Source organism: Aethalodelphis obliquidens, unplaced genomic scaffold (genome assembly GCF_003676395.1).
Source record: "Aethalodelphis obliquidens isolate GAN/ISIS:26980383/991018 unplaced genomic scaffold, ASM367639v1 scaffold4, whole genome shotgun sequence".
In the NCBI taxonomy this organism is placed as follows: Eukaryota; Metazoa; Chordata; class Mammalia; order Artiodactyla; family Delphinidae; genus Aethalodelphis; species Aethalodelphis obliquidens.
This window is the reverse complement of record NW_020837948.1, coordinates 55,138,078-55,165,381: the sequence shown is the minus strand read 5'-3', so window position 1 is coordinate 55,165,381 and position 27,304 is coordinate 55,138,078. Positions and strand designations below refer to the sequence as shown.

The following is a 27,304-nucleotide window of genomic DNA, read 5'->3' as shown; positions in this document are numbered from 1 at the left end:
CCTACAGATTATTTTCCCTTATTAGGATGGCTCAGTGCACCAGACCACTCCTCCTCAGACACTGGCTATTAGATCACTGAACTAGTTCTCTACACCTCATGTAAACTAGTTCTTCTGTTTTTATAGCTGAGATTATTCCAACAACATACAGAGACGGAACCCAAAGATAATCCATCTACGCCATTTTTAGCAAAAACCAGCTAATTTACACTCAGTAACAAAACAATGCCAACGTGGAACATATTAAAATATACAGAAATATGAAACTATTTCACAACATAAAAGAAGGAGATGAACATACCACTGGAGGCAGAGGCACGGCATACCTGAAAACTATTTAGAGAAAGAGGAAGCTGTCAGCATCAATTTTGTATACTTCATACAATCAAGTGAAATATTAACTCTGTGAAGGAAGAAGCAAAAGATATAACAATAAATCTGGTAATTTTTTTCTTAATAAAAAGAGCTGGGAAGCCTACAGAAAGGCAGTGAGGAAAGATAATTGCCATCTTACATTTTGAAAAGCCATTGGAAGCATAAAAGAGAAGTAGAATGAGATCTGTGAAAAAATAAAATAAAATCAGCAAAGTGGAACTCACCCCAGACTATACGGGAAAAGGGCAAAGACATAAAAATGAGAAGTGAAAAAACATATATATGAAGGAAAAATTTATCTAACACACATGTAAGTTGTGTTACTGCTCAAAAGACCAGAGTACATTTAACAGAGATAAAATCCAAAGACAGATCAGATAAAAACCTCCCTGGGGTTTAAAACAAACAAACAAACAAACCCTGACTTGTGCAGTGCTCACTGTGTACCAGGAAACGCTGATGAACTAAATCCAAACTACATTGGTAATATAAATATTTTTAACTATCAGTACCAAAGACAGAACACTATAATTATCTAGGCAGAGGGAGAAAAACTGGATACCTGCAAAGCAAGGCTATCAGGGTGTACTGAGGTTACTTTTCTGTAATAATAAACTTCAGAGACCATAAGCAATGTCTAAAGAATTGTGAAGGGAAAAATTGTGACCTTGGAATTATTTACCCAACAAAGTTGTCATTATGCATGAAAGTAACAGAAAGATTCTCAAATATTCAAGGCCTCAGAAAGCACACCACCCATGAAATTTCCATTGAAAGAAGATAATTCAAAGATGTACCTAAACCAACCAAAAAAAGAATCAAAATGAAATTTCTATCTCAAGATAAAATTAGTTATAGTAAAAGGAAGCAAACATTGAAATCTATAAAAGTAATTTACATAAAATTAAATTTGTTCTTCACTCCTGCACCCTGGGATCACTTCCCAAGTAAACTGACTACATTCAAGTCTTTGTCTCATGTTCTACATTTTTGTGAATCAAAACTAAGACAGTGAACAAGAATGAATAATTCAATACACGATGCTGAAAATATTAACTGAATAAAAAAAATAGTTCTCTAACTGATGCCTCATAGTCAATGTTCATTTCTGGCTGTATGGTGAACTACAAATCTCAATAGAACCTCCCTCCAAAAACAGCAAAACAAGCTATATAAGTTTATTTTTAAAAGAAAAAAATTCAAATGCATTGGTGATGTTAAGAAATTAACCTTGGGACTTCCCTGGTGGTGCAATGGTTAAGAAACCACCTGACAATGCAGGGGGCATGGGTTCTAGCCCTGGTCCGGGAAGATCCCACATGCTGCAGAGCAACTAAGCCTGTGAACCACAACTACTGAGCCCACGTGCCACAACTACTGAGCCCATGTGCTGCAACTACTGAACCCCCATGCCTCAAGCCTGTGCTCCATAACAAGAAAAGCCATTGCAACGAGAAACCTGTGCACTGCAACCAACAGGAGCCCCTGATAGCCTCAACTAGAGAAAGCCTGCACGCAGCAACGAAGACCCAACACAGCCAATAAATAAATAAAATTAAAATAAATAAATAAAATTTTAAAAAAAGAAATTAACCTTGAAAATTATAAGGTGAGGACTGCTGCTTCCAACCAAGTAGGAGAAATAGGAATGGTGGTTGAAAGGTACAAACTTCCAATTATAGGATTCAAAAGTTCTGGGGACCTAAAGTATGTATGCTGAATATAGATAACAATACAGTATTGTATACTTGAAAGTTACTAAAAGAGTAAACATAGGAGATTGGTTCAAGACGGCGGAGTAGAAGGATGTGCGCTTACTCCCTCGTGCGAGAGCACTGGAATCACAACTAACTGCTGAACAATCATTAACAGGAAGACACTGGAACTCACCAGAAAAGATAACCCACGTCCAAAGACAAAGGAGAAGCAACAATGAGAAGGTAGGAGGGGCACAATCACAATAAAATCAAATCCCATAACTGGTGGGTGGGTGACTCACAAATTGGAGAAGACTTATACCACAGAAGTCCACCCACTGGAGTGAAGGTTCTGAGCCCCACGTCAGGCTTCCAAACCTGAGGGTCTGGCAACGGGAGGAGGAATTCCTAGATAATCAGACTTTGAAGGTTAGCGGGATTTGATTGCAGGACTTCGACAGGACTAGGGGAAACAGAGACTCCACTCTTGGAGGGCACACATGAAGTAGTGTGCACATCGGGACCCAGGGGAAGGAGCAGTGACCCCACAGAACACTGAACCAGACCTACCTACTAGTGTTGGAGGGTCTCCTGCATAGGTGGGGGGGTGGTTGTGGCTCACCACAGGGACAAGGACACTGGGAACAGAAGTTCTGGGAAGTACTCCTTGGCGTGAGCCCTCCCAGAAACCGCCATTAGCCCCACCAAAAGCCGGGTAGGCTCCAGTGTTGCGTCGCCTCAGGCCAAACAACCAACAAGGAGGGAACCCAGCCCCACCAATCAGCAGACAAGCAGATTAAAGTTTTACTGAGCTCTGCCCACCAGAGCAACTGCCCGCTCTGCCCACCACCAGTCCTTCCCATCAGGAAACTGCACAAGCTTCTTAGATAGCCTCATCCACCAGAGGGCAGATAGCAGAAGCAAGAACTACAATCCTGCAGCCTGTGGAACAAAAACCACATTCACAGAAAGATAGACAAGATGAAAAGGCAGAGCGCTATGTACCAGATGAAGGAACAAGATAAAACCCCAGAAAAACAACTAAATGAAGTGGAGATAAGCAACCTTCCAGAAAAAGAATTCAGAATAATGAGAGTGAAGATGATCCAGGACCACGAAAAAAGAATGGAGGCAAAGATCGAGAAAACGCAAGAAATGTTTAACAAAGACCCAGAAGAATTAAAGAACAAACACCTAGAAGAATTAAAGAACAAACAAGCAGAGATGAACATTACAATAACTGAAATGAAAAATACACTAGAAGGAATCAATAGCAGAATAACTGAGGCAGAAGAACGGATAAGTGACCTGGAAGACAGAATGGTGGAATTCACTGCCACGGACAGAATAAAGAAAAAGAATGAAAAGAAATGAAGACAGCCTAAGAGACCTCTGGGAAAACATTAAACTCACCGACATTTGCATTCTAGGGGTCCCAGAAGGAGAAGAGAGAGAGAAAGGACCCAAGAAAATATTTGAAGAGATTATAGCCGAAAACTTCCCTAACATAGGAAAGGAAATAGCCACCCAAGTCCAGGAAGCTCAGAGAGTCCCAGGCAGGAAAAACCCAAGGAGAAACACATCGAGACACATAGTAATCAAACTGACAAATATTAAAGACAAAGAAAAATTATTGAAAGCAACAAGGGAAAACAACAAATAACATACAAGGGAACTCTCACAAGGTTAACAGCTGATTTCTCAGCAGAACCTCTACAAGCCAGAAGGGAGTGGCATAATATATTTAAAGTGATGAAAGGGAAGAAACTACAACCAAGATTACTCTACCCGGCAAGGATCTCATTCAGATTCGATGGAGAAATCAAATCAGACAAGCAAAAGCTAAGACAATTCAGCACCACCAAACCAGCTCTACAACAAATGCTAAAGGAACTTCTCTAAGTGGGAAACACTAGAGAAGAAAAGGACCTAGAAAAACAAACCCATAACAATTAAGAAAATGGTCATAGGAACATACATATTGATAAATACATTAAACGTGAATGGATTAAATGCTCCAACCAAAAGACACAGGCTTGCTGAATGGATACAAAAACAAGACCCATATATATGCTGTCTACAAGAGACCCACTTCAGACCTAGGGATACATACAGACTGAAAGTGAGGAGATGGAAAACGATATTCCATACAAATGGATATCAAAAGAAAGCTGGAGTAGCAATACTCATATCAGATAAAATAGAATGTTATAAGAGACAAGGAAGGACACTACACAATGATCAAGGGATCAATCCAGAAAGAAGATATAACAATTATAAATATATATGCACCCAACATAGGAGCACCTCAATACATAACGCAACGGCTAACAGCTATAACAGAGGAAATCAACAGTAACACAATAATAGTGGGGGACTTTAACACTTCACTTACACCAATGGGCAGATCATCCAAACATAAAATTAATAAGGAAACACAAGCTTAAAATGACACAATAGACCAGCTAGATTTACTTGATATTTATAGGACATTCCATCCAAAAACAGCAGATTACACTTTCTTCTCAAGTGCACGCAGAACATCCTCCAGGATAGATCACATCTTGGGTCACAAATCAAACCACAGCAATTTAAGAAAATCGAAATCATATCAAGCATCTTTTCTGACCACAATGTTATGACATTAGAAATCAATTACAGGGAAAAAAATGTTAAAAACATAGACACATGGAGGCTAAACAATACATTACTAAACAACCAAGAGATCATTGAAGAAATCAAAGAGGAAATCAAAAAATAGCTAAAGACAAATTACAATGAAAACATGATGATCCAAAACCTATGGGATGCGGCAAAAGCAGTACTAAGAGGGAAGTTTATAGCAATACAATCCTACCTCAAGAAACAAGAAAAATCTCAAATAAACAATCTAACCTTACAGCTAAAGGAACTAGAAAAAGAAGAATAAACAAAACCCAAAATTAGCAGAAGGAAAGAAATCATAAAGATCGGAGCAGAAATAAATGAAATAGAAACAAAGAAAACAATAGCAAAGATCAATAAAACTAAAAGCTGGTTCTCTGAGAATAAACAAAATTGATAAGCCTTTAGCCAGACTCATCAAGAAGAAGAGGGAGAGGACTCAAATCAATAAAATTAGAAGTGAAAAAGGAGAAGTTACAACAGACACTGCAGAAATACAAACCATCCTAAGAGACTACTACAAGCAACTCTATGCCAATAAAATGGACAACCTGGAAGAAATGGACAAATTCTTAGAAAGGTATAACCTTCCAAGACTGAACCAGAAAGAAATAGAAAATATGAACAGACCAATCACAAGTAATGAAATTGAAAGTGTGATTAAAAATCTTCCAGCAAACAAGAGTCCAGGATCAGATGGCTTCACAGGTGAATTCTATCAAACATTTAGTGAAGAGCTAACACCCATCCTTCTCAAAGTCTTCCAAACAATTGCAGAGGAAGGAACACTCCCAAACTCATTCTATGAGGCCACCATCACCGTGATACCAAAACCAGACAAAGATACTACAAAAAGAGAAAATTACAGACCAATATCACTGATGAATATAGATGCAAAAATCTTCAACAACATACTAGCAAACAGAATCCAACAACACATTAAAAGGATCATACACATTGATCAAGTGAGATATATCCCAGGGATGCAAGGATTCTTCAATATTTGCAAATCAATCCATGTGATACACCATGTTAACACATTGAAGAAGAAAAACTATATGATCATCTCAATAGATCCAGAAAAAGCTTTTGACAAAATTCAACACCCATTTATGATAAAAACTCTCCAGAAAGTGGGCATAGAGGGAACGCACCTCAACATAATAAAGGCCATATACGAAAAATCCACAGCAAACATTATTCTCAATGGTGAAAAACTGAATGCATTTCCTCGAAGATCAGGAACAAGACAAGGATGTCCATTCTCGCCACTATTATTCAACACAGTTTTGGAAGTCCTAGCCATGGCAATCAGAGAAGAAAAAGAAATAAAAGGAATACAAATTGGAAAAGAAGAAGTAAAACTGTCACTGTTTTCAGATGACATGATACTATACATAGAGAATCCTAAAGATGCCACTAGAAAACTACTAGAGCTAATCAATGAATTTGGTAAAGTTGCAAGATACAAAATAAATGCACAGAAATCTCTTGCATTCCTATACACAAAAGATGAAAAATCTGAAAGAGAAATTAAGGAAACACCCCCATTTACCACTGCAAGAAAAAGAATAATATACCTAGGAATAAACCTACCTAGGGAGACAAAAGACCTGTATGCAGAAAACTATAAGACACTGATGAAAGAAATTAAAGATGATACAAACAGATGGAGAGATATACCAGGTTCTTGGATTGGAAGAATCAATATTGTGAAAACGACTAAACTACACAAAGCAATCTACAGATTCAATGCAATCCCTATCAAATTACCAATGGCATTTTTTACAGAACTAGAAAAAGAAACTTAACATTTGTATGGAGACACAAAAGACCCCAAATAGCCATAGCAGTCTTGAGGGAAAAAAATGGAGCTGGAGGAATCAGACTCCCTGACTTCAGACTATATTACAAAGCTACAGTTATCGAGACAATATGGTACTGGCACAAAAACAGAAATATAGATCAATGGAACAGGATAGAAAGCCCAGAGATAAACCCATGCACATATGGTCACGTTATCTTTGATAAAGGAGGCAGGAATGTACAGTGGAGAAAGGACAGCCTCTTCAATAAGTGGTGCTGGGAAAACTGGACAGGTACATGTAAAAGTATGAGATTAGAACACTTCCTAACACCATGCACAAAAATAAGCTCAAAATGGATTAAAGACCTAAATGTAAGGCCAGAAACTATCAAACTCTTAGAGGAAAACATAGGCAGAACACTCTATGACATAAATCACATCAAGATCCTTTTTGACCCACCTCCTAGAGAAATGGAAATAAAAACAAAAATAAACACATGGGACGTAATGAAACTTCAAAGCTTTTGCACAGCAAAGGAAACCATAAACAAGACCAAAAGACAACCCTCAGAATGGGAGAAAATATTTGCAAACGAAGCAACTGACAAAGGATTAATCTCCAAAATTTACAAGCAGCACACACAGCTCAATATCAAAAAAACAAACAACCCAATCCAAAAATGGGCAGAAGACCTAAACAGACATTTCTCCAAAGAAGATATACAGATTGCCAACAAACACATGAAAGAATGCTCAACATCACTAATCATGAGAGAAATGCAAATCAAAACTACAATGAGGTATCACCTCACATCAGTCAGATGGCCATCATCAAAAAATCTACAAACACTAACTGCTGGAGAGGGTGTGGAGAAAAGGGAACCCTCTTGCACTGTTGGTGGGAATGTAAACTGATACAGCCACTATGGAGAACAGTTTGGAGTTTCCTTAAAAAACTAAAAATAGAACTACCATACGACCTAGCAATCCCACTACTGGGCATATACCCTGAGAAAACCATAATTCAAAGAGTCATGTACCACAATGTTCATTGCAGGTCTATTTACAATAGCCAGGACATGGAAGCAACCTAAGTGTCCATTGGCAAATGAATGAAGAAAATGTGGCACATATATACAATGGAATACTAGTCAGCCATAAAAGGAAATGAAATTGAGTTATTTGTAGTGAGATGGATGGACCTAGAATCTGTCATACAGAGCAAAGTAACTCAGAAAGAGAAAAACAAATACAGTATGTTAACACATATATATGGAATATAAAAAAAAAATGGTCATGAAGAACCTAGGGGCAGGATGGGAATAAAGATGCAGACCTAGTAGAGAATGGACTTGAGGACGTGGGGAGGGGGAAGGGTAACCTGGGAGAAAGTGAGAGAGTGGCATGGACATATATACACTACTAAATGTAAAACCGATAGCTAGTGGGAAACAGCCACATAGCACAGGGAGATCAGCTCGGTGCTTTGTGACCACCTAGAGGGGTGGGATAGGGAGGGTGGGAGGGAGATGCAAGAGGGAAGAGATATGGGGATATATATATATATGTATAGCTGATTTACTTTGTTATAAAGCAGAAACTAACACACCATTGTAAAGCAATTATACTCCAATAAAGATGTTTAAAAAAATAAAATGATAATATTAAAAAAGGAAAAAAAATTAGGTAATGAAATAATATATCAGATGATCTGCATTCTGTAAGAATGTGTGTGCATATGTGTATGTCTGTCTGTGAGTGAGCGTGTGGAGGGGAGAGAGAGAGAGAAGAGAAAAAGCACACCAAACATTAATATTAACAATGCTTTCTTTGGGGTGGCAGGATAGTGGAATTAGAGTGATTTTTACATTTATCCCTGAGCGTTTCTATATTTTTCAAAATTTCTAAACAAATACCCTCCCATGTATTATTTGTGTAAAAAACAAACAGGGAGCTTCCCACTGCTAACAGGATCAAGGCTAATCTCCTTTGTCTAACACCCTATCCTTATTTATCTTTTGCATCTCTTCTTTCCTGCCTTCCCTTTGCCACCCAGAACAATTTTACTCACACACCCTTTTACTGACACACTTCTTCATCCTGGGATTGATCTCCACTTCAGGAAATCTTACAACCATGTTCAGAGCAAGGCTCCCTTCCTTTCACGAACTAGCCTTGCACAGCAAGGGCAATGACCTGGCAGTTAATCAAGCAGAACTGGTAACATCTCTACCACGGTTGACTTCAACTGTATTTGATTCTCTTTTAACTTTTTGTATGTTTTTTTTCTTCTCTTCAACTCGATTATAAGCACTCTTTGTATTTTTCATCAAGTCTAGTGCAACAGAGTAGTTATCTGTGGTAGACAAAATAATGGTCCCCCAAAGATATCACCTGTAAGCAAGTGACCAGAACCTGTATGTGAGGTTAGATGGCAAAGGGGAATTCATACTGCAGATGGAGTTAAGGTTGCTAATCAGGTGACTTTAAAATAGGGAGAGTATCCTGGATTATCCAGCTGGGACTAATGTAAGCACAAGAGTTCTTAAGTGGCAGAGATGGATGGAAGAGGTCAGAGGAGGAGATGTGATGACGGAAGCAAGGCTGGAGTGATGTGCTCTGAGAAGGACTCAACTCTTCACTGCTGGTTTTGAAGATGGAAGAAGGAGAAGATGGAAGAAGGAGGCTGCGTACCCAGCAAGGCAGGCAGCCTCTCAAGGCTGGAAAAGACAAGGAAATGGATTGTCCCTTAGAGCCTCTGGAAAGGAATGCTGCCCTGCTGACACCCTGCATTTCTGTCCAGTGAGATCCATATTTTTTTTTTTGCAGTACGCGGGCCTCTCACTGTTGTGGTCTCTCCCGTTGCGGAGCACAGGCTCCGGACGCGCAGGCTCAGCGGCCATGGCTCACGGGCCCAGCCGCTCTGCGGCATGTGGGATCCTCCTGGACCGGGGCGTGAACCCGTGTCCCCTGCATCGGCAGGCGGACTCTCAACCACTGCACCACCAGGGAAGCCCCTGAGATCCATATTTTAACCCAGATAAATTTCTGTTGGTTTAAGTCGTTCAGTTTATGGTGATTTGGTCCAGCACCGATAGAAAATTAATACAATGTTAACTATTATTTTCTTTCATTCACATTAAAATTAAGAAAGATAAAACCAAAGTTGTTGAAATAATAAATTTAAAACTATACATTCTGAGGAAGTCTACCTTAATCACCCCAAATGCCTCTCATTATTTCTTCATTTCTCCTTATGCCTATGTGTTTGATTTATTATTGCTTATCATTTGTTGCTACTTTATTTTATAATTGTGTTAATACCATTTCATGGGCATATATATTTTTCCTCTGATTCAAAAGGCTCTTCAGAAGCACGGACCATGTATTTATTCTCTAGGTATTTGCTGCCAGTGGTAGCAGATTTTATTCTATAAATGCCTGATTACTAACATCTTACATTATGGGTTACTTAAGGCAGACCATGTCCTCAGCTTTCTGCAGCGTACTTCTCAGAAATGTTTTAAAAAGTTTCATTTCAGCCTTACACAAAAGTACCCTAAAGCCCGTAAAAAATCTGACCAGATTAGTCAACATTTAGAAAGTGGACTTAATACACTTTAATTCCACTGGATTTGTCCCATAAAATTTAGTGAGGTTTTATGTTTTTCCAGAATTTTACGGTTGACAATTTCAAGAACGGTATATATCTTTACCCTTACAGGCTGTAAGACTGGGGAATTGAGGTAGGAAGATGTCTGGTCTAGACTGGGAGAGAAAGGAGACAGTCTGGACATCCCCAAATCTTGAAGAGACCTGGGTACAAAGAAGGCTCCAGTGTGGAGGGTGGAGTGGGCACAGGGGCTGGACCTGAAAGGGACTATTTGGACGGTAGTCTATTTCTGTGTTGAGTATCAAAATCAGCATAGACCTTCTAATAAACTAGAATTGTCAGGCTACTCTTGGAAGCCATTGCTAAAATTTCTAAGCTCTACCAGAATTAAAGAAAAGTAACCAAATAAATAAGCGGTCAGTTGGGAATGAGAGGATTTGGCATCATCGTAACCCTGGGGGAAGAAAGAAAAGCTGATGTGTAAATGGGGTTTTGGGCAAGTAACCACATGGCCAGATGCCCTTCTCCCAGAGGTAGGCCCAGCCCAAGCCCTTCAAGTCAGTTTCTGTTATCTGGCCCTGAGAAGTCTTAAAAAAGGTGCTTACCCTGATTTCTCCAAACATAAAATTGGGGCAGTGGGATTTGCCATTTCTGTGTAGTCTAGGCCTGTGGTGAGGATTAATTAGTGTTTTTAAAGTGCTGTGGGTTGGGTTTGGTTTATTTATTTTCTCAGGACGAAAGCCAGTACGCCAGCACCAAGTGTTAACAACGAAGGTTTGATGTGTGTTACTTGAGATGCACTGTGTGAAGTGGGGCGGATGGGAAACGAAGCTTGTGGGACTGCCTTCGGCATCAAAAAGGCCACATTTCCAAACCCATTTAGTACTCCCCAAAGTGAAGGAGGCAGAATAAAAGGCTTTGAAAATTAAAAAGGAGAAAAGTTATCTGTGTTTAGGCTCTGGGATTGAGGGTATGTACCAACCCAGACCAAGGAAAATTTGACGAGCTGCTACAGAAAAATATTGGCAGCTAGAGAAGACACAAAATTCTGCTAACTTTGTGGCAAGCTGTAAAATGAGCTCCTATATTTGATAGAAAGAATGGAACTCAGGCAGTCAGGGTATCAGGGCTAATAGCTGAGGACAAATGCTGTCACATGCTAGCTTCTCTGACCCAGGACAGGTGGGCATAGGGACCAAGAACTCTGGTATGGCCCATACCTCCACTCACTAAGAACCCAGCAACCTTCTAGATATTACAATCTCATAAGAACCCTCTAAGCTAGTTTTTAGAAATAAATCTTTATGGCTTTATTCCCGATTATGGAAGTAATGCGTGCTCATTACTAAAAAATAAAACTGCAGAAATACATAACATAAAAAGTGCAGACACTGCACCTCCAATCCAGCAGCCAGGATATAGGCTGTTAGTTATTGTTTGGACATATTTACAGGTGATAGCTATAACTGTCTCCAATTTATAGGTGATGAAACAGATAACTCAAAGAACTTATCCACTGGCTCACAGGAAATAAGTCAAAGCTGGAATTCAAATTCAGGTCTTTCTGACACCTCGGAACTCTGTATGTTCCATTAGGCTACACTGCCCTATCCCCACACCCTGCTCCCTCATCCCACCACCATCCTCAAAAGTAATTACTACAAGGCACCAACCGGGTTTCCATAACTAGCTTTACAAAGAGGAGCTTCCATCACCCACAGCGTCAGGTTACATGTGAAATAGCAAGGTTAGTGCCACAAGGAGATCTGTTTTCCCAGCCTTGTTTAAACGTATAATCCTCCATCAACATGCTGTTATTTGAGTGAGATGATTATACTTTTCCATCAAAATCAGGGTAGAACAGAAAGCAAAGAGACCCCTGAAGTCAGTAGATCATATCTTATATGTGAGGCCTGGACCTGGAGGGCTCTGGGTTCCAGGTTCCAGGTCTGTTATCTCTTAGTTGTTTGTGACCTGGTGCCTCAGTTTCTCCATCTGGATTGTAAAGCGGGTGGATGAACTGACTGCCAATGTGCCTTCTAGTGGCTGGAATGATGGGCAATCTCACTGATGGCTGGTGGGCCTCATGTATCCCATCTAACTTCTAAAATTCTGCTCAACATCTCATTTCTGGCTGAAAGACAGAAAGTTGTCCTGTGTTGTGACTTCTCAAATATGCCCAGAAAGAAATGAACATGCTTTGAAAATAATGTATAAGGTTATTGTTCTTCTTTTTTTTTTTTTTGCAGTACGCGGGCCTCTCACTGCTGTGGCCTCTCCCGTTGCAGAGCACAGGCTCCAGACGCGCAGGCTCAGCGACCATGGCTCACGGGCCCAGGCGCTCCGCGGCATGCGGGATCCTCCCGGACCGGGGCACGAACCCGTGTCCCCTGCATCGGCAGGCGGACTCTCAACCACTGCGCCACCAGGGAAGCCCTTGCTAGAGTTATTCTAATTAAATGAGTGGATGATAACGAATTTAAATGACTAGTTTATTAGCACTCATTCTTTCAGTATGTCTAAATCTCCTATACATGAGGCATCGAGAGAGCTATGCTGATGAAACCTTGCCCTCCATGAATATAAATAACTACAGTATGAAGAAGCAAGAGCTCAGTGTCTCAGGATGCTCCGGAGAAACTCAAGGGACTCTAGTTTGCAGGAATCAGGCAGGGCTTCATGGAGCAGTAGGGATGTGACCTGGGCCCCCGAGAAGGGTCAGAGTAGCAAAGGAAGATGGTGGACGGCATTGCAATGGTGCTGAGGGGTTGCTTCGGCGGAAAGACAGAGGTTGTAAGAGGTAGGCTAAGGAATCTGCCTGTGGCTGTAGGCAGTTGGCAACCACTGACAGCCATCAAGCAGGGAAGTGAGGGGCTGTGTCTGTGTTCTCTTCCAACAAAACCTAAAGCCTACGTGATTTCCAGTACGTACAACTGTACCTAGCACGTCGTGGGCAGGCAGAATCTCCCGAATGAATCATCTCAGAAATGGCAACCTTATGTCAGGGAATGGATTTGAATTTGCTCTTAAGAGGAAACACGGAGCAGCGCCAAGCATGCAAACCTGGACGACTCTTGGATCTCGAGTATGGACCTGGCAATTTCAGCCCAGAAAATGCACGCGTGAGAGAGGGGAGGGAGCGAATACTGTTCTTTCACCCTGTAATCACGAGCAGAAATAACATCCCATTATAACCTTTAAAGAGAAGAGGCCCTTTCAATGAAATAGTAGCAATGCTGTACAGAATCACTTTGAAGACTTGGCCTTTGGTGTGGAAAATGCTAACATCTGTCAGGGCCCTTCGTCTCTAATCAAGCTTCTGCCAGCAGAGTCTAAGTGCTCTCTATGTGTGCACGTGTGTAGGGTTATCTACGTACACGTTACACAATTGGACAGACGTGAGAATTCTGACGATTCACAGAATGCCACGTCTGACTTCCAAGGTGAGCTGTGCTCACAGGTGGAGGTGGTAGCATCTTTACCTCAGAACAGCCCAGGTCAAGCCTGGGGCCTGTAGGATGAGAATATATATATTTTCTCTAAGGCAAACTAATGCCTTTGAAATCATTTCTCCTGGTTTGAGGTAGGCTGACTAGAACCGAGGGGAGCCACAGAGCTTGGAGCTGGAGTGCCTCGGAATCAGGGTGAGTGGAATTCACACCTGTAGGACCTCGGAGCCTAATCTGGAATCACAGCTGCTCCCCACCACGTTGGATGTTTTCAGCCTTTCCCATTACATCAGCTTAAACGGTACCGTCCCCTTCCCTCAGGCTCCCGCCCAGGTTTCCTCTACAGCCCACTCTGTACTGCTGAAGAAAGACACTGAGTCAGGTCAGCCTGCTAGAAAGAAACACTTTAAAGAAATGGGGGGGGGGGGCGGGCGGGGGGGCGTCCACAGGGGGAGAATAAATCTTAGGATCTTAGAAAGGAAGGAGGAAAGAAAAAGATACTATGTGAGAACATGTCCATGCAAGGTCACCTGAGAACAAAACCTCTGAAGATGAATAAAAAGTCTCCTCAAAGCACACAGGAAAGCAATTACAGCCCCCATGTGTGACACTGGCCATGGGAGCCGGTGGCAGGGGAGATAAAAGTAGAGCCAGATTTGGGGGCACTAAGAGAGCCCGTGACCAATGCAACAATGAAAGGGAGCCTTCCAGGAAGGCAGGGATGGGAACAGAGCACAAAGAACAGGAAGAAGCAGCAGCGCCCTCAACTCAGAGGGGAAGTCAGGCTGAGCTGAGACTGGGGCAGGGGCTTTGTCCATATGTATTTGTCCATCAGGGAGGTCTCGGGGAAAGGAATGAGGAGGGCAGGGAAAATGCCACATCATCTGATATTTTCAATTAGGGGAAGGGTGAGGGTGGGCATTTATATGCTGAATAAATTGTTTCAAATATCTGTATGTGATAATGTTAATTAAAATAAAAAGTAGCTTGTGAGTGTTATTTTTTTTTTTAGGCACAAAAGGTAGGATGGGAGCTCAGGGTTTAAGAGGAGAGTGTGAGTTGCCATCTGGAGGCACTTTTAGGTTCAAGTCTAAGAGACAATAAAACAGAGACTTTAACCTGTTGATCTGTTCATCATTAACAAATATTTATTGAGAACTTCGTATGATGGTAGGCCTCGTGCTATGCACTGGGAATGCGGCAGTAAATGAAAAGGGTACAGATCCTGTCTTCATGGAGTTTCTATGCTTTTTTTGGATTTTACATTTTACTGTTAATATTTAAAATTGTGGTAAAATATACATAACATGAAATTTACCGTCTTAACCACCATAGTTCAGTGGCATTAAGTGTATTCACATTGTTATGCTACTATCACCACCATCCAGCTCCAGAACTCTTTTCATCTTGTGAAACTGAAACTCTATACCCACTAAAAAGCAGCAACTCCCATTCCCCTCTCCACCTAATCCCTAGAAACCACCATGTTACTTTTTGTCTCTGAATTTGACTATTCTCCGTACCTCCTGTAAGCGGAATCATACAGTACTTGTCTTTTTGTGATTGGCTTATTTCATTTACCATACTGTCCTCAAGTTTTAACCATGTTGCAGCATATGTTAGAATTTCCTTTCTTTTTAAGGCTGAATAATAATATTCCATTGTATGTATGTCACACATTTTGTTTATCCATTCCTCTGTCAATGGACATTTGGGTGGCTTCCACCTTTTGGCTATTGTGAATAGCGCTGTTCAAGTCCCTGGTTTCAGTTCTTTGGGGGTATATATCCAGGTATGGAATTGCTGGATCATACGGTAGTCCTGTTTTTAATTTTTTGAGGAATTGCTATACTGTTTCCATAGCAGCTATACCATTTTACATTCCCACTAGCAATGCACAAGGGTTCCAGTTTCTCCACATCTCCATCAATTGTTGTTATTTTCCTTCCTCCATTCCTTCCTTTCTGTCTGTAGCCATTCCAATGGGTAGGATCTATGGTTCTTCGAGACATCTTTATGCTTTATTGTAGAATCTCCTGGTCTACGGGAGATTCTATGACTTCTGGGGTGTGTTTGTGTATGTGTGCGTGTGTGTACACTAGTCTTTTTTGGAAATATTTTTACTATTAGTACCCAAGCCACAACCTACCAAGAGTATGTGGCCATGAAAAAACCCTAACTCCACAAGTAGGAAGGGCCTCTGCGGGTGCCCTCTACTCTTAGAATAAGAGGGAGGTGATATAGATGTTAAAACCCAAGAGGCCAGATTTTGAGGGATCTGGTCCTACTTGGAAGGGAGGGCTTCCCTGGGAAAAGTCTAACATCGATTCCTCTAATTCATGACAGGAGGAGACATTGGTCCACCACTGCCGACAAGACCAGCTAAAGGAGACAGTGCAGGTGAAAAACCGGAATGATGCAGTGATGTTTTAGAATGGGGATCAGAAAGGTGGGCAGGATGTAGTAACAGCAAAATCATATAATATTCACATTACTCTAGTGCTTATAATGTTTCTAACATTATCACGTGTATTCATCTATTTACAGCCATGTCTTTGGCTACACCACTGCTTATTAACATGTGCACCTTTTCCAGCAGGGTGAAAAAGGAGAAAGTGAGGAAGCAGCTTGCTCCCTTGAGGTCCTGTGTATACAGAAACCCATAGAATGCTGAAGCTAGAAGGGACCTTAGAGGTCACTTAATTCAGTCTTCACCTCACAGATGAGGAAGTGACGAAGTGGCTTTGGGGAAGGTGGAGGTGGAATATTACTCTCTTCTCCCATAAGTAAGTACACATCATCTGGGAAGTGCTGGAGTTAGAAACCAAAGACCTGTTTCTGTGATAACTGCCAATCCTTCATTGATACCCTAGATTGGCTGCTTTCTGATTTTATTCCACAACAGCCTCTAGAATATGTTTTATAGTCATAAAAAATATTCTGTGAATATATCATGCAGACTTGGCTGTCCTATAAATACATATTTTCTTGTAGCTGGATTTAATTTTTCCCCCACAAACTAACTGCCCAGAAAAGGAACTGGGCTTGTATCACCATCCTCTGGAGTGCAGGACCCCAAAGATAACTCCCCTTTTTCCTAATTCTGCCACACAGTGGTGTGAAATGGATATAAAAACAGGGCAGAAAAGGCACCCCCCCACCCCCCGTATTGCCCACGCATAAGAGGAGGCGGCACCTTGCCCCCCACAGGTACACACAGTAGGGGACACCCTGTTTTTGTGAACCAACAGTGAATGTGGCTCTTTGTCAATGGCAGGGCCTGACAACGTCCCTCATTACATTCAGGGTTAGAGCAAGAGTCCCCAGGCTGGCAGGAAAGGCCAACAGGAAGGCCTGGAGTGGACTCCTAGGAGGGGGGGAGGAGCAGCAGTCAGCCAGAAAGTGTCTCTGAATTTGTGACAGCAGCAAAGGGTCTCAGTAAGTCCAGCAATTAACATATGGGAAACTAAGTGGAAGAAAAGTGAAGGGACTCGCTCAAGACCTTACAATCTATGAGGGGCAAGGCTAAGACAGTTCTGTCTTCTGATTTCCATGCCCCAATTCTTACACTGGTGAAACTTTCTGCCCGTGCTATTACTTTGCTAGAGGCACTTGAGGGGACGCAAAAATCACAGCAGGTTATGCTAAGAAGCCCGCGGCAAGCGGCACTATGGTCACTATGGGCGTATAGTTCTCAAGCTCCCATTTCTGATGCCATGACAAAATGCCGCTTAGTGAGTGAAGGGGGCTTAAGGCTTTTCACTTGTAGATGGAACTTAGTGGATGAGGACAGCTTAAAACCACTGTAATGTGGGCAAGCACATTCAGCACATCCCTGGAGGTTATGCAGGGCTTTGCAGTGCATTAAATTACTCAGAAGCTGTAAAAACCATTCCTGCCTCCCTTCTGGCCACCCTGAGGGATTCTGATATGACTGGCTCCTGGTTAGCAATCACTTCTGCAGTGAGCCGGTTACAGACTGGAATGTATCATATCCCTAGGTGTGCTGGGGCAGAGAAAAGTTTAAACGATTGACGTGGCTCCACAGTAACTAATCATAGGTCTGTGATCCTCTCACACAGCTGATCAAATCATTTCCAAGCATTTTCTAGAACAATTCTTCTAGACCAATAGACATGCAATGCAAATTACACATGTGATTTTAAATTTTCTATTAAGCACATTAAAAAAGGAAAAGGAAACAGATGAAATTGGGATCAATATATTTAAACTCAATATATCCAAAGTATTGCCACTTCAACAAGTAATAAATGTATATATGTTTTATATTTTTCATACTCAGTCTTCAAAATCGGATGTGCGCATACTCACAGCACACCTTGATCCACAATTAGCCATATTTCAAGTGCTAAGTAGTCACACAGGGCTCGTGGCTACCACATCGGACATATTACTACCCTTGCCTCTCTCACTGACGTCTGTTTACTCCAATAAAAATAGAAATTTCTCCATCCTGTAGCCATTCCTACCTATCTCAGGGCACTTTCCTTTCCAGGTCTAGTGATTCTAGGTGGTCTTTATTCCATTTCAACTCTCCTCCAACTGTCCGTTCAGTCATTAAGTAATCATCACTGAGTACCTACCCAGTGCCGGGTGTTTGTGTTAACTTATGAGGATGTAAAGATAAATATGACGTAGACCCTGATATCCAGAGCTCTCGGCTTGGTGGGAAATGCAGGCACATACAGGAGAATTTGGTGAACACTATACAGAGATACATACGAAGGGGTGCACAGAGGAAGGAGTACTGCTTCTTCCAGGGCTTCTGGAAAGCATTCACAGAGGTGGGACATTTGCGCTGAGTTTTAAGGGATGAGGAAAAATTGTGGAGAGGCAGGGAAAGGTGTTTCAGCCATAGGGAAAAGTATGTTCAAGACCTAAGTATGACGATCTGCATGCTTGGAAATGGCAAGTGGCTAGTAGGGCAAGAAGATGGCAAGGAGGGCCTGGAGTGAGTCTGGTGAGGTGAGCTGGACCTCAGATGCCCGAAGACACACTCAGAATTACTGGGGGTCATTCTCCAGAAGGGGGAACCTTAAGGCAGGTTGTAACACAGATTGGAGAGCATAAAAGAGTAAGGAGAGCCTGAATGATGGGGTAGCAGTATGTCTAAATGGAGGGGACGTGAGCACTCAAGTGCATGAAGGGAGTATAAGAGCACTGTTTTCTGCAGACAGTCTCTCGATGAGGCCTTATGATGGAACCTGGGCAAAGGGTCTAATAGTTAAGGTTTTCCAGGCCCAAACGCACGACGTAGGGGCATCAGGGCCACTAGCATCGTATTTATATAGGACTATTACAACCTGTGGGGATGTGAAAGCACCACATGGCCTCTTTCTCTGCAGGAATTAATAGGGTTCCCTATGGGTTAATTTAGGCAGTAGGCAGAATCAAGCTAAATTGCAGCCTTGCCAGGGAAATCATGGGTTTATGAGACCCAGCAGGTCTGGGCAGCACCTGACCAGCCTGATCAGATGATGCGGTGGCTTATTTGACCTTGAGTTTTCTAGAAGGAGGCTCTGACACTCTCAGGTAAGAACAGGGCAACAACAGCATGACATTTACAGTTAGAAGGAGGCTCAGAGATCCCATGGGTTCTCCTTTTATAGATGGGAAAACTGAGTCATGGAGAGGGAAATGGCTTATAAGGTCATATAAGCCATTCAGCAGCACTCACCCTTTGTGGCACCAAAGCCACAGTGAGATTGGAACAACAGGTACCATGGAGAACGTTTACCTTTATAGCAAACTCAAGTGGAGAAAGAGGATTAGGCTAGAGAGACACTAGGTAATAAAACTGTCTTTGTGAGCCAACAGTATTTAAATTAGTAGCAATAAACAAGGTACTCACATGGTGAAACATCTACAAAGTTTGGATCGATATTGTGCAGCAGCTCCATTCTGGGGGACGGGCTTCCTTCACTAGAAAAGAATTTTTTAGAAAATGTTAATTTCCTTTCTCAAATGGGTATCAATGATTTTAATACTTCCTTTCCTCATATTTACAGGAAATAACAAACCTGGCAGTTAACAACTTGCTCATGCATTCAGAGGCCTCCAAAATGTGTGGTTGTGCATCTTCAAGTAGTCATCACTTGTCTATATTGTCACAATGACTGAATGTTTACAGAACAACTTTAAGGTCAAGCACGTGACAATTAAAAAATGAGTCCTGTGACCCTCTGCAATAAATAATCTGGCTGTACTTAAACATGACCATTCGTTACAGCAGTGAAATGAGAACTCAAGTCATCCAGTGTAGACTTCATGCTGAACACTCATAGGGAAATGAAGAAAGAGCACCTGCCGAGATGGCGGCGCCCATATCACAGATGCGACATGCCCTTTAAATATTAGCCTGCATGAGAAAAACGAATGTCTTCCACATCTAAATTTACAACGTGAAACTTGCATGTAATACAACTACATGTGAAATAGTTATACTTCTTTAAGATTTTTAAAAACTGTATGTGCAAATACAATCACAACCTACATTACTGTTGAAAAGAACTTGGAGATCAGTTAGTCCAACGCCCTCATGTTACAAATGAGAAAGGCCCATGGTAAGTTACTGGCCACACAATGGGTAGTGGGTGTTTTTTAAAAATTGGGAGCATAAACACCACCAGATGTATGCCGGGTGTGCATGAGGCACCCATGTCATTTTGCTAGTATAGACTCAGCCTTATGGAAGAAGTTGTTAGATATAACTTCAATCGTTGGACTACTTGATAATCCAATAAAAGGTTGCAAAGTACCATTAACACCATAGGATTTGTCCACATGGGAATAACCAATAAGCCCCCTGAAAATAAGAGGACGTGTTTTCAGGTGGTTCAATGTCCACACCCCAAATGCACAGCTAGTTGTCTACAGCAGTGGCTTGGGATTTCAAGGACCCATAAATTTTCAAAAAATCTGGATTACGATTGGCAGCGTTGTATTTGCCAAGTAAGGAAATGTTAAAACAAAATTCGTGAATTAAAGACAAAACCAAAAAACTTTCAACTACCATTACCATAAAATAAAGGTAATTTTAATAGCAACAAAAGGTAGGATGAATACAATCTCAGAATAAGTGACAGTCCTTTAAAGTGAATATGTTTAACTTTAGAATTCTAAAAGATTTCCTTTTTCCTCTCTATTCCATAAAACCCACTAACTAGACAGTGAGAGGGAAATATGCAGGGATGCCTCTAGGCCTGGGGGCAGCACTATGTGGGTGGGGGGGGCAATATTTCCCTGGATTCCTCATTTTCTTCCTGAGGCATTTAACTAACTACCTGTATACCATGAGACTGTCAACCAGTCCAAAATGACAGGAACTAGGGTTTGATCCTGGAAGCTCTGAATGCAAGTAGGGATGATGAGCAAAGAAAATGGTGAATGTGAGAAAATCTTAACAGAATGATGATGATGGTGTCTAATTTGTAGGGTTAAAAACAAGCAAACAGAGCTAAAACCTGGATGATAAAAAGAGCAAGTAAGTCAGGAGGGGAAATCAGAATGAAAGCATTTTAAAGTCTTTGTATTGTTTGGAAGAGGGTAAAGCTATTCATTAAATTTAGATTTAGCTAAGTAAAATTTGCATGTTAAAATTTTAAAAACAAAGATAGGACTTTTCTGGACCATAGAAGAACAAAACAAAATTCATTCAATCCAAAAAAAGGCAAGAAAGAAGGAGGAGCCCCAAAATTTCTCATCTTTAAAAGCAGAGCTCACTGGAATACCCCCAAAGTATTAGGCATGGTTAAATAAAACATATTTTTCTAATAACTTTTAAAGAAAGTTTATCTGTATATTATTCATTTATTTCATTTTTCATTATTCAGAAGAGCCACAGATATTGCAAAATAAGGGAACTTAATAAGATGAGATGAATTTTGAACACTAAAGGTTGTGAGTAATCCCAGTGATGAATTATTTGCTGGGAAAAATCATCACAGGCAGAATCATCATGATACAAATCATGATGAAAAAAACAAAAGCCAACCAACCTTCCTAAGTACGCTGTGATGCTACTTTTTAAAATGTACGAATCAGAATATTTTGACAAGGATGTGGTTGGAGATATATGCCAAGGAAATACAATAGAAGACAAGTGATTAAAACAATAACCAAACACCCTAGGGACTCCAAGTTATTAAATAAATCAAGAAAACCAAATGTACATTTAAGGGAACTGAATAAAGTATCATAAATCTTGGGTTACTCCCCATCAAAATGTTAAAAGTTACTAAAATCCCTAGACAAGGTCATGTACCAATTCCCTGGAACTAGTCCTTTGGAAAGTGATGGATTTTAGAAATATTTCCAGGTGAATTTTTTTAAAAGAGGCATACATACGTGGGAAGGGAAGATGGTAATAATGGAAATATGGAAAAATATACACCCAACTGTTAGCTGGGATAGGGGGATGGGTGGGGTGAACTACAAAAGACTTTTATTTTCTACAGTGCTTTATATAACTAGCATGCATTATTACTGTAATCAGGAAAATTTTAAGCTTTTTTAAAGTATAGAACTTGTAAAAATTTCTATGCTTCCATAAAGACATTAAAAAGTATAACAAAGAGAAAACTCAGATATTTTACAGAGTTTGGGAGTTTAAAGACAGGAAAACTATCCAGAACTACGAGGTAGTTCTGCAGTATTTAAATGCATTAGTTGAATTTTGGAATTTAATTGCATGCTACCCACATATGTGCTATCTCATACTGATAATAACTGATCATGTAATTTCCCTCTCAGGAGTGTAGAAATTTCCCTGTATGTTTAAGATCAGGCTTGCGTTTAGCAAAAACAGTAATGGTTTTAGGGTCACTGGGTTCTCATGTCTCACCACTTAAGTCACTTCTTTTCATTTTGGTAAAGGGTTCAGAACCTCAGTGCCTGAGATGGAGGGAATAAGAGGAAAGAGAGGGAGATGTTAGGGAGAAAGGAGGGAGGGAGAAAAGGGAGATGAGGAGGAAGAAGAAGAGGGAGAAGGAAAGAAGGGAGAAGAGACTGTGGGTTTCCTTTAATAGTTACGCACCAAGTTAGCAGAGACTCACTAAAGCACTTAAACGCGCACACACACTACACACATCAACTCCACGTGGCGAATTTCAGTGGAGACAAGGGCATAGTATAGTGATGCTGGAACAGAGAAGTGGACCCAAGTCACCTGGAGAAGAACATGTGCAGAATAAGGCTGGTGGGAGGGATGGGGAGGGTGCGGTATGACATGAGAGATCGCAAAGATCCGCTCTGCAAAGCTTCATAACTTTGCCTAGGGAATACTTTAGAGCATTTAAAGTGATTCTGCAAAGACCAGTTACGGGTAGAGAGGCACTGGTCATTACAAGGTGAGGCCCATTGTTGGTGAGGGGAATCCTTCAGGCCCAAATGACACACCCAGGAAGAACACCCCCGGCTCAGCTCAGCTCCCACCATCTGTAGGAATTCAATTTCCCCAGAACTGAGAAACTGGACACCGATATTGGGACACTGGTACTCTGGTTATTGGGAAGGAATATCTACCACTGGATTAATAAACACTCTTTTTTTATATATATATTAAAAGAAAGGTAAGTTCAGAAGTAGCCACATATTTTCCAGTGCAGTTTAAAAACAGTCTTCCCTTAAGGACTCACAGGGGCTTCCCTGGTGCCGCAGTGGTTGAGAATCCGCCTGTCAATGCAGGGGACACGGGTTCGAGCCCTGGTCCGGGAAGATCCCACATGCCGCGAAGCAACTAAGCCTGTGCGCCACAACTACTGAGCCTGCGTGCTCAACTACTGAGCACATGTGCTGCAACTACTGAAGCCTGCCTGCCCGTGCTCCACAAGAGAAGCCACCGCAATGAGAAGTCTGTGCACCGCAACAAAGATTAGCTCCCGCTCGCCACAACTAGAGAAAGCCCGTGTGCAGCAATGAAGACCCAACGCAGCCATAAATAAACAAACAAACAAATAAATAAAATGTCCTTAAAAAAAAAAAACTCACAAACCATTGGCCACTTAAATTTGAGTAGTCTTTAATAATCATATAAAAGATCACACTCCTGTACCTGGAGGGGAAAATGCTTGATCATTTTTTTTCTTTTCTTGTATCTTTTTAGGGCAAACCTTCCCTACTGTTGCTGTACTCCCGTTCCTTCCCCACACCTCTGCAAATTTTTGTCATCAATAATTTCCACTTGCTCATGCATGTTCCTCTACCTTTATGTCAAAAACTAAATAAATAAATTTTATTTTATTATTATTATTTTTCTTTGTGGTACGCGGGCCTCTCACTGTTGTGGCCTCTCCCGTTGTGGAGCACAGGCTCTGGATGCGCAGGCTCAGCGGCTATGGCTCACGGGCCCAGCTGCTCTGCGGCATGTGGGATCTTCCCGGATCGGGGCATGAACCTGTGTCCCCTGCATTGGCAGGCGGACTCTCAACCACTGCACCACCAGGGAAGCCCATAAATTTTATTTTTAACTATCTTTTCTTCTTTTCACCATTAAATGTCCCCCAAACAGTATGTTTACATCAGTTATTCTCTCTTTGTCTCACATTAGAATCACCTGAGGAACCTCTAAACTACAGATGCTGTACCTCACACCAGAAGCATCACTGGGGGTGGAACCCAGGCGTCAATATTTTTTTGAACTCCCAGATGATTTCAACATTCAGCCAAGATTGAGAACCACTGACCTGGAGCAGTGCTTCTCAAAATATAGATCACTTGGGGATCTCATTAAACTGTGGATTCTGATTTACAGAGCCCGGGGGGTGAGGGGAGCCCAGGAGAGGCCACAACAGTGAGAGGCCCGCGTACCGCAAAAAAAAATAAAATAAAATACTGATGCTTGAGTTCCACCATAAGAGAGTGATCTCGTTGGTCTACGTTCAGCCTAGGCATAAAGATTTATAAAAGTACCCAAGCTGATTTTTGTCAAATTAGCTTCACTGAAATATAACTTACAAACTATACAATTCATAATGTTTTCAAGGTGTATCTATTTTATAGCATGTATCAATACTTAATTCCTTTATATGGCTGAATGTTATTGTATGGATGTATCACATTTTCTTTATCTACTCATTTGATGGACATTTGAGTTGTTTCTACATTTTTTGGCTATTATGAATATTTATATATAAGTTTTTGTATGGACACTTGTTTTCATTTCTCTTGGGTATATACTTAGGAGTTACCATATGATTATGGTAACTTTATATTTAAACTTTTAAGGACCTGCTAATTTTACACTCCAACCAGCTATGTATGAGTATTCCCATTTCCCCACATCCTCTTATTAGTGACCCTTATGGATGTCTATCTTTTTTATTATAGCCATCCTAGCTGATACAAAGTGGTATCTCATTGTGGTTTTGATTTACATTTTCCTTTTCATGTGCATATTGACCATGTGTATAACTTCTTTGGAGGAATGTCTATTCAGATCCTTTGCTCATTTTATAAGTGGGCTATTTGTCTTTTTATGATTGAGTTGCAAGAATTCTTAATATATTCTGCATGCAAATCCTGTATCAGATACATGATTTGTTAATATTTTCTCTGATTCTGTGGGTTGTGTTTTGCTTTCTTAATAGTATCATTTGCAGAAAAAAAGTTTAAAATTTTGGTTTAGTACAGCTTAACTATTTTTTCTTTTGTTGCTTTTGGTATTTTATCTAAGAAATACCTGCCTAATGCGAAGCCATAGAGATTTACCCTTATGCTTTCTTCTAAGATTGCTATGCCTTTAGCTCTTACATTTATGTCTATGACCCATTTTAAGTTAACTTTTGTGTATTCTGTGAGGTAGGAATACAACTGCATTCTTTTGCATGTGAATATCTAGTTATCCCAGTAACATTTACTGAAAAGATTCTTCTTCCCAATTGAACTATCTTGGCATCCTTGTCAAAAATGCAGCTGATTCTCTGGATTTAAAAATGGGCAGAAGAACTGAATAGACATTTGTCCAAAGAGGAAATGCAGATGGCCAACAAGCACATTAAAAGATACTCAACATCACTAATCATCAAGGAAATGCAAATGAAAACCACAATGAGATAACACTTCACACCTGTCAGAATGGCTATCTTCGAAAAGAACACAAATAACGAATGTTGGTGAGGATGTGAAGAAAAGGGAACTCTCATACACTTTTGGTGGGAATGTAAATTGGTGCAGCCACTGTGGAAAACAGTATGGAGGTTTCTCAAAAAACTAAAAATAGAAGTACCATACGACCCAGCAATTCCATTCCTGGATATATATCAAAAAAATACTAATTCAAAATGATACATACACCCAATGTTGACAGCAGCAATTAACCACCAACAGATGAATGGATAAAGAAGATGTGGTGTGTATATATGTAATGGAATACTATTCAGCCCTAAAAAAGAATGGCATTTTGCCATTTGCAACAACATGGATGGACTTGGAGGGTATTATGCTAAGTGAAAAGAGTCAGACAGAGAAAGACAAACACTGTATGATATCACTTCTATATGGAATCTTAAAAAATGCAACACTTCAGCAAGTGGTGTTGGGAAAGCTGGACGGCTGCATGTAAATCAATGAAGTTAGAACACTCCCTCACATCACAGACAAAAATAAACACAAAATGGCTTAAAGATTTAAATATAAGACATGACACCATAAAACTCCTAGAAGAGAATATAGGCAAAACATTTTCTGACATAAATCGTACCAATGTTTTCTTAGGTCAGTCTCTCAAGGCAATAAAAATAAAAACAAAAAGAAACAAATGGGACCTAATCAAACTTATAAGCATTTGCACAGCAAAGGAAACCATCAGCAAAATGAAAAGACAACCTACATTATGGGAGAAACTATTTGCAAATGATGCAACCAATAAGGGCTTAATTTCCAAAATATACAAACTCAATATATAATTCAATAACAAAAAAACCAAACAACCCAATCAAACAATGGCACAAGACCTAAATAGACATTTCTCCACAGAAGACATACAAATGGCCGATAGGCATATTGAAGATGCTCAACTTTGCTAGTTATCAGAGAAATACAAATCAAAACCACAATGAGGCATCACATCACACTGGTCAGAATGGCCATCATTAAAAAGTCTACAAATAATAAATGCTGGAGCGGGTGTGGAGAAAAGGGAACCCTCCTACACTGTTGGTTAGAATGTAAATTGGTGCAGCCACTATGGAAAACAGTACGGAGTTTCCTTAAAAAACTAAAAACAGAGTTGCCATATGATCCAGCAATCCCACTCTTGGGCATATATACTGAAAAGATGAAAACTCTGATTCGAAAAGATAGCAGTCCAACGTTCATAGCAGCACTATTCACAATAGCCAAGACATGGAAGCAACCTAAATGTCCACTGATGGATGAATGGGTAAAGAAGATGTAGTATACATATCATATTTATATAATATGGCATATATGCACATATATATATATATATATATTTCACAATAGAATATTACTCAGCCATAAAAAAGATAACGCCATTCGCAGCAAAATGGATGGACCTAGAGATTATCATACTAAGTGAAGTAAGACAGAGAAAGACAAATATCTCATATCACTTATTTGTGGAATCTAAAAAATGATATAAATGAATCTATATACAAAACAGAAACAGACTCACAGACATTTATAGAAAACAAATTTATGGTTACCAAAGGGGAAATAT

At 40.5% G+C, this 27,304-nt stretch overlaps 1 protein-coding gene across 1 annotated transcript in view; it reads right to left on the bottom strand.

Annotated features, from left to right (window-relative positions):
* The window catches only part of ARSB (arylsulfatase B), a 175,813-nt gene that overhangs the window by 47,333 nt on the left and 101,176 nt on the right, over nucleotides 1-27,304 (bottom strand). Inside the window, exon 6 of the mRNA XM_027100753.1 lies at nucleotides 19,478-19,548. Coding sequence (XP_026956554.1) covers nucleotides 19,478-19,548 — 71 coding nt within the window. The remainder of the gene's footprint in view (nucleotides 1-19,477; nucleotides 19,549-27,304) is intronic.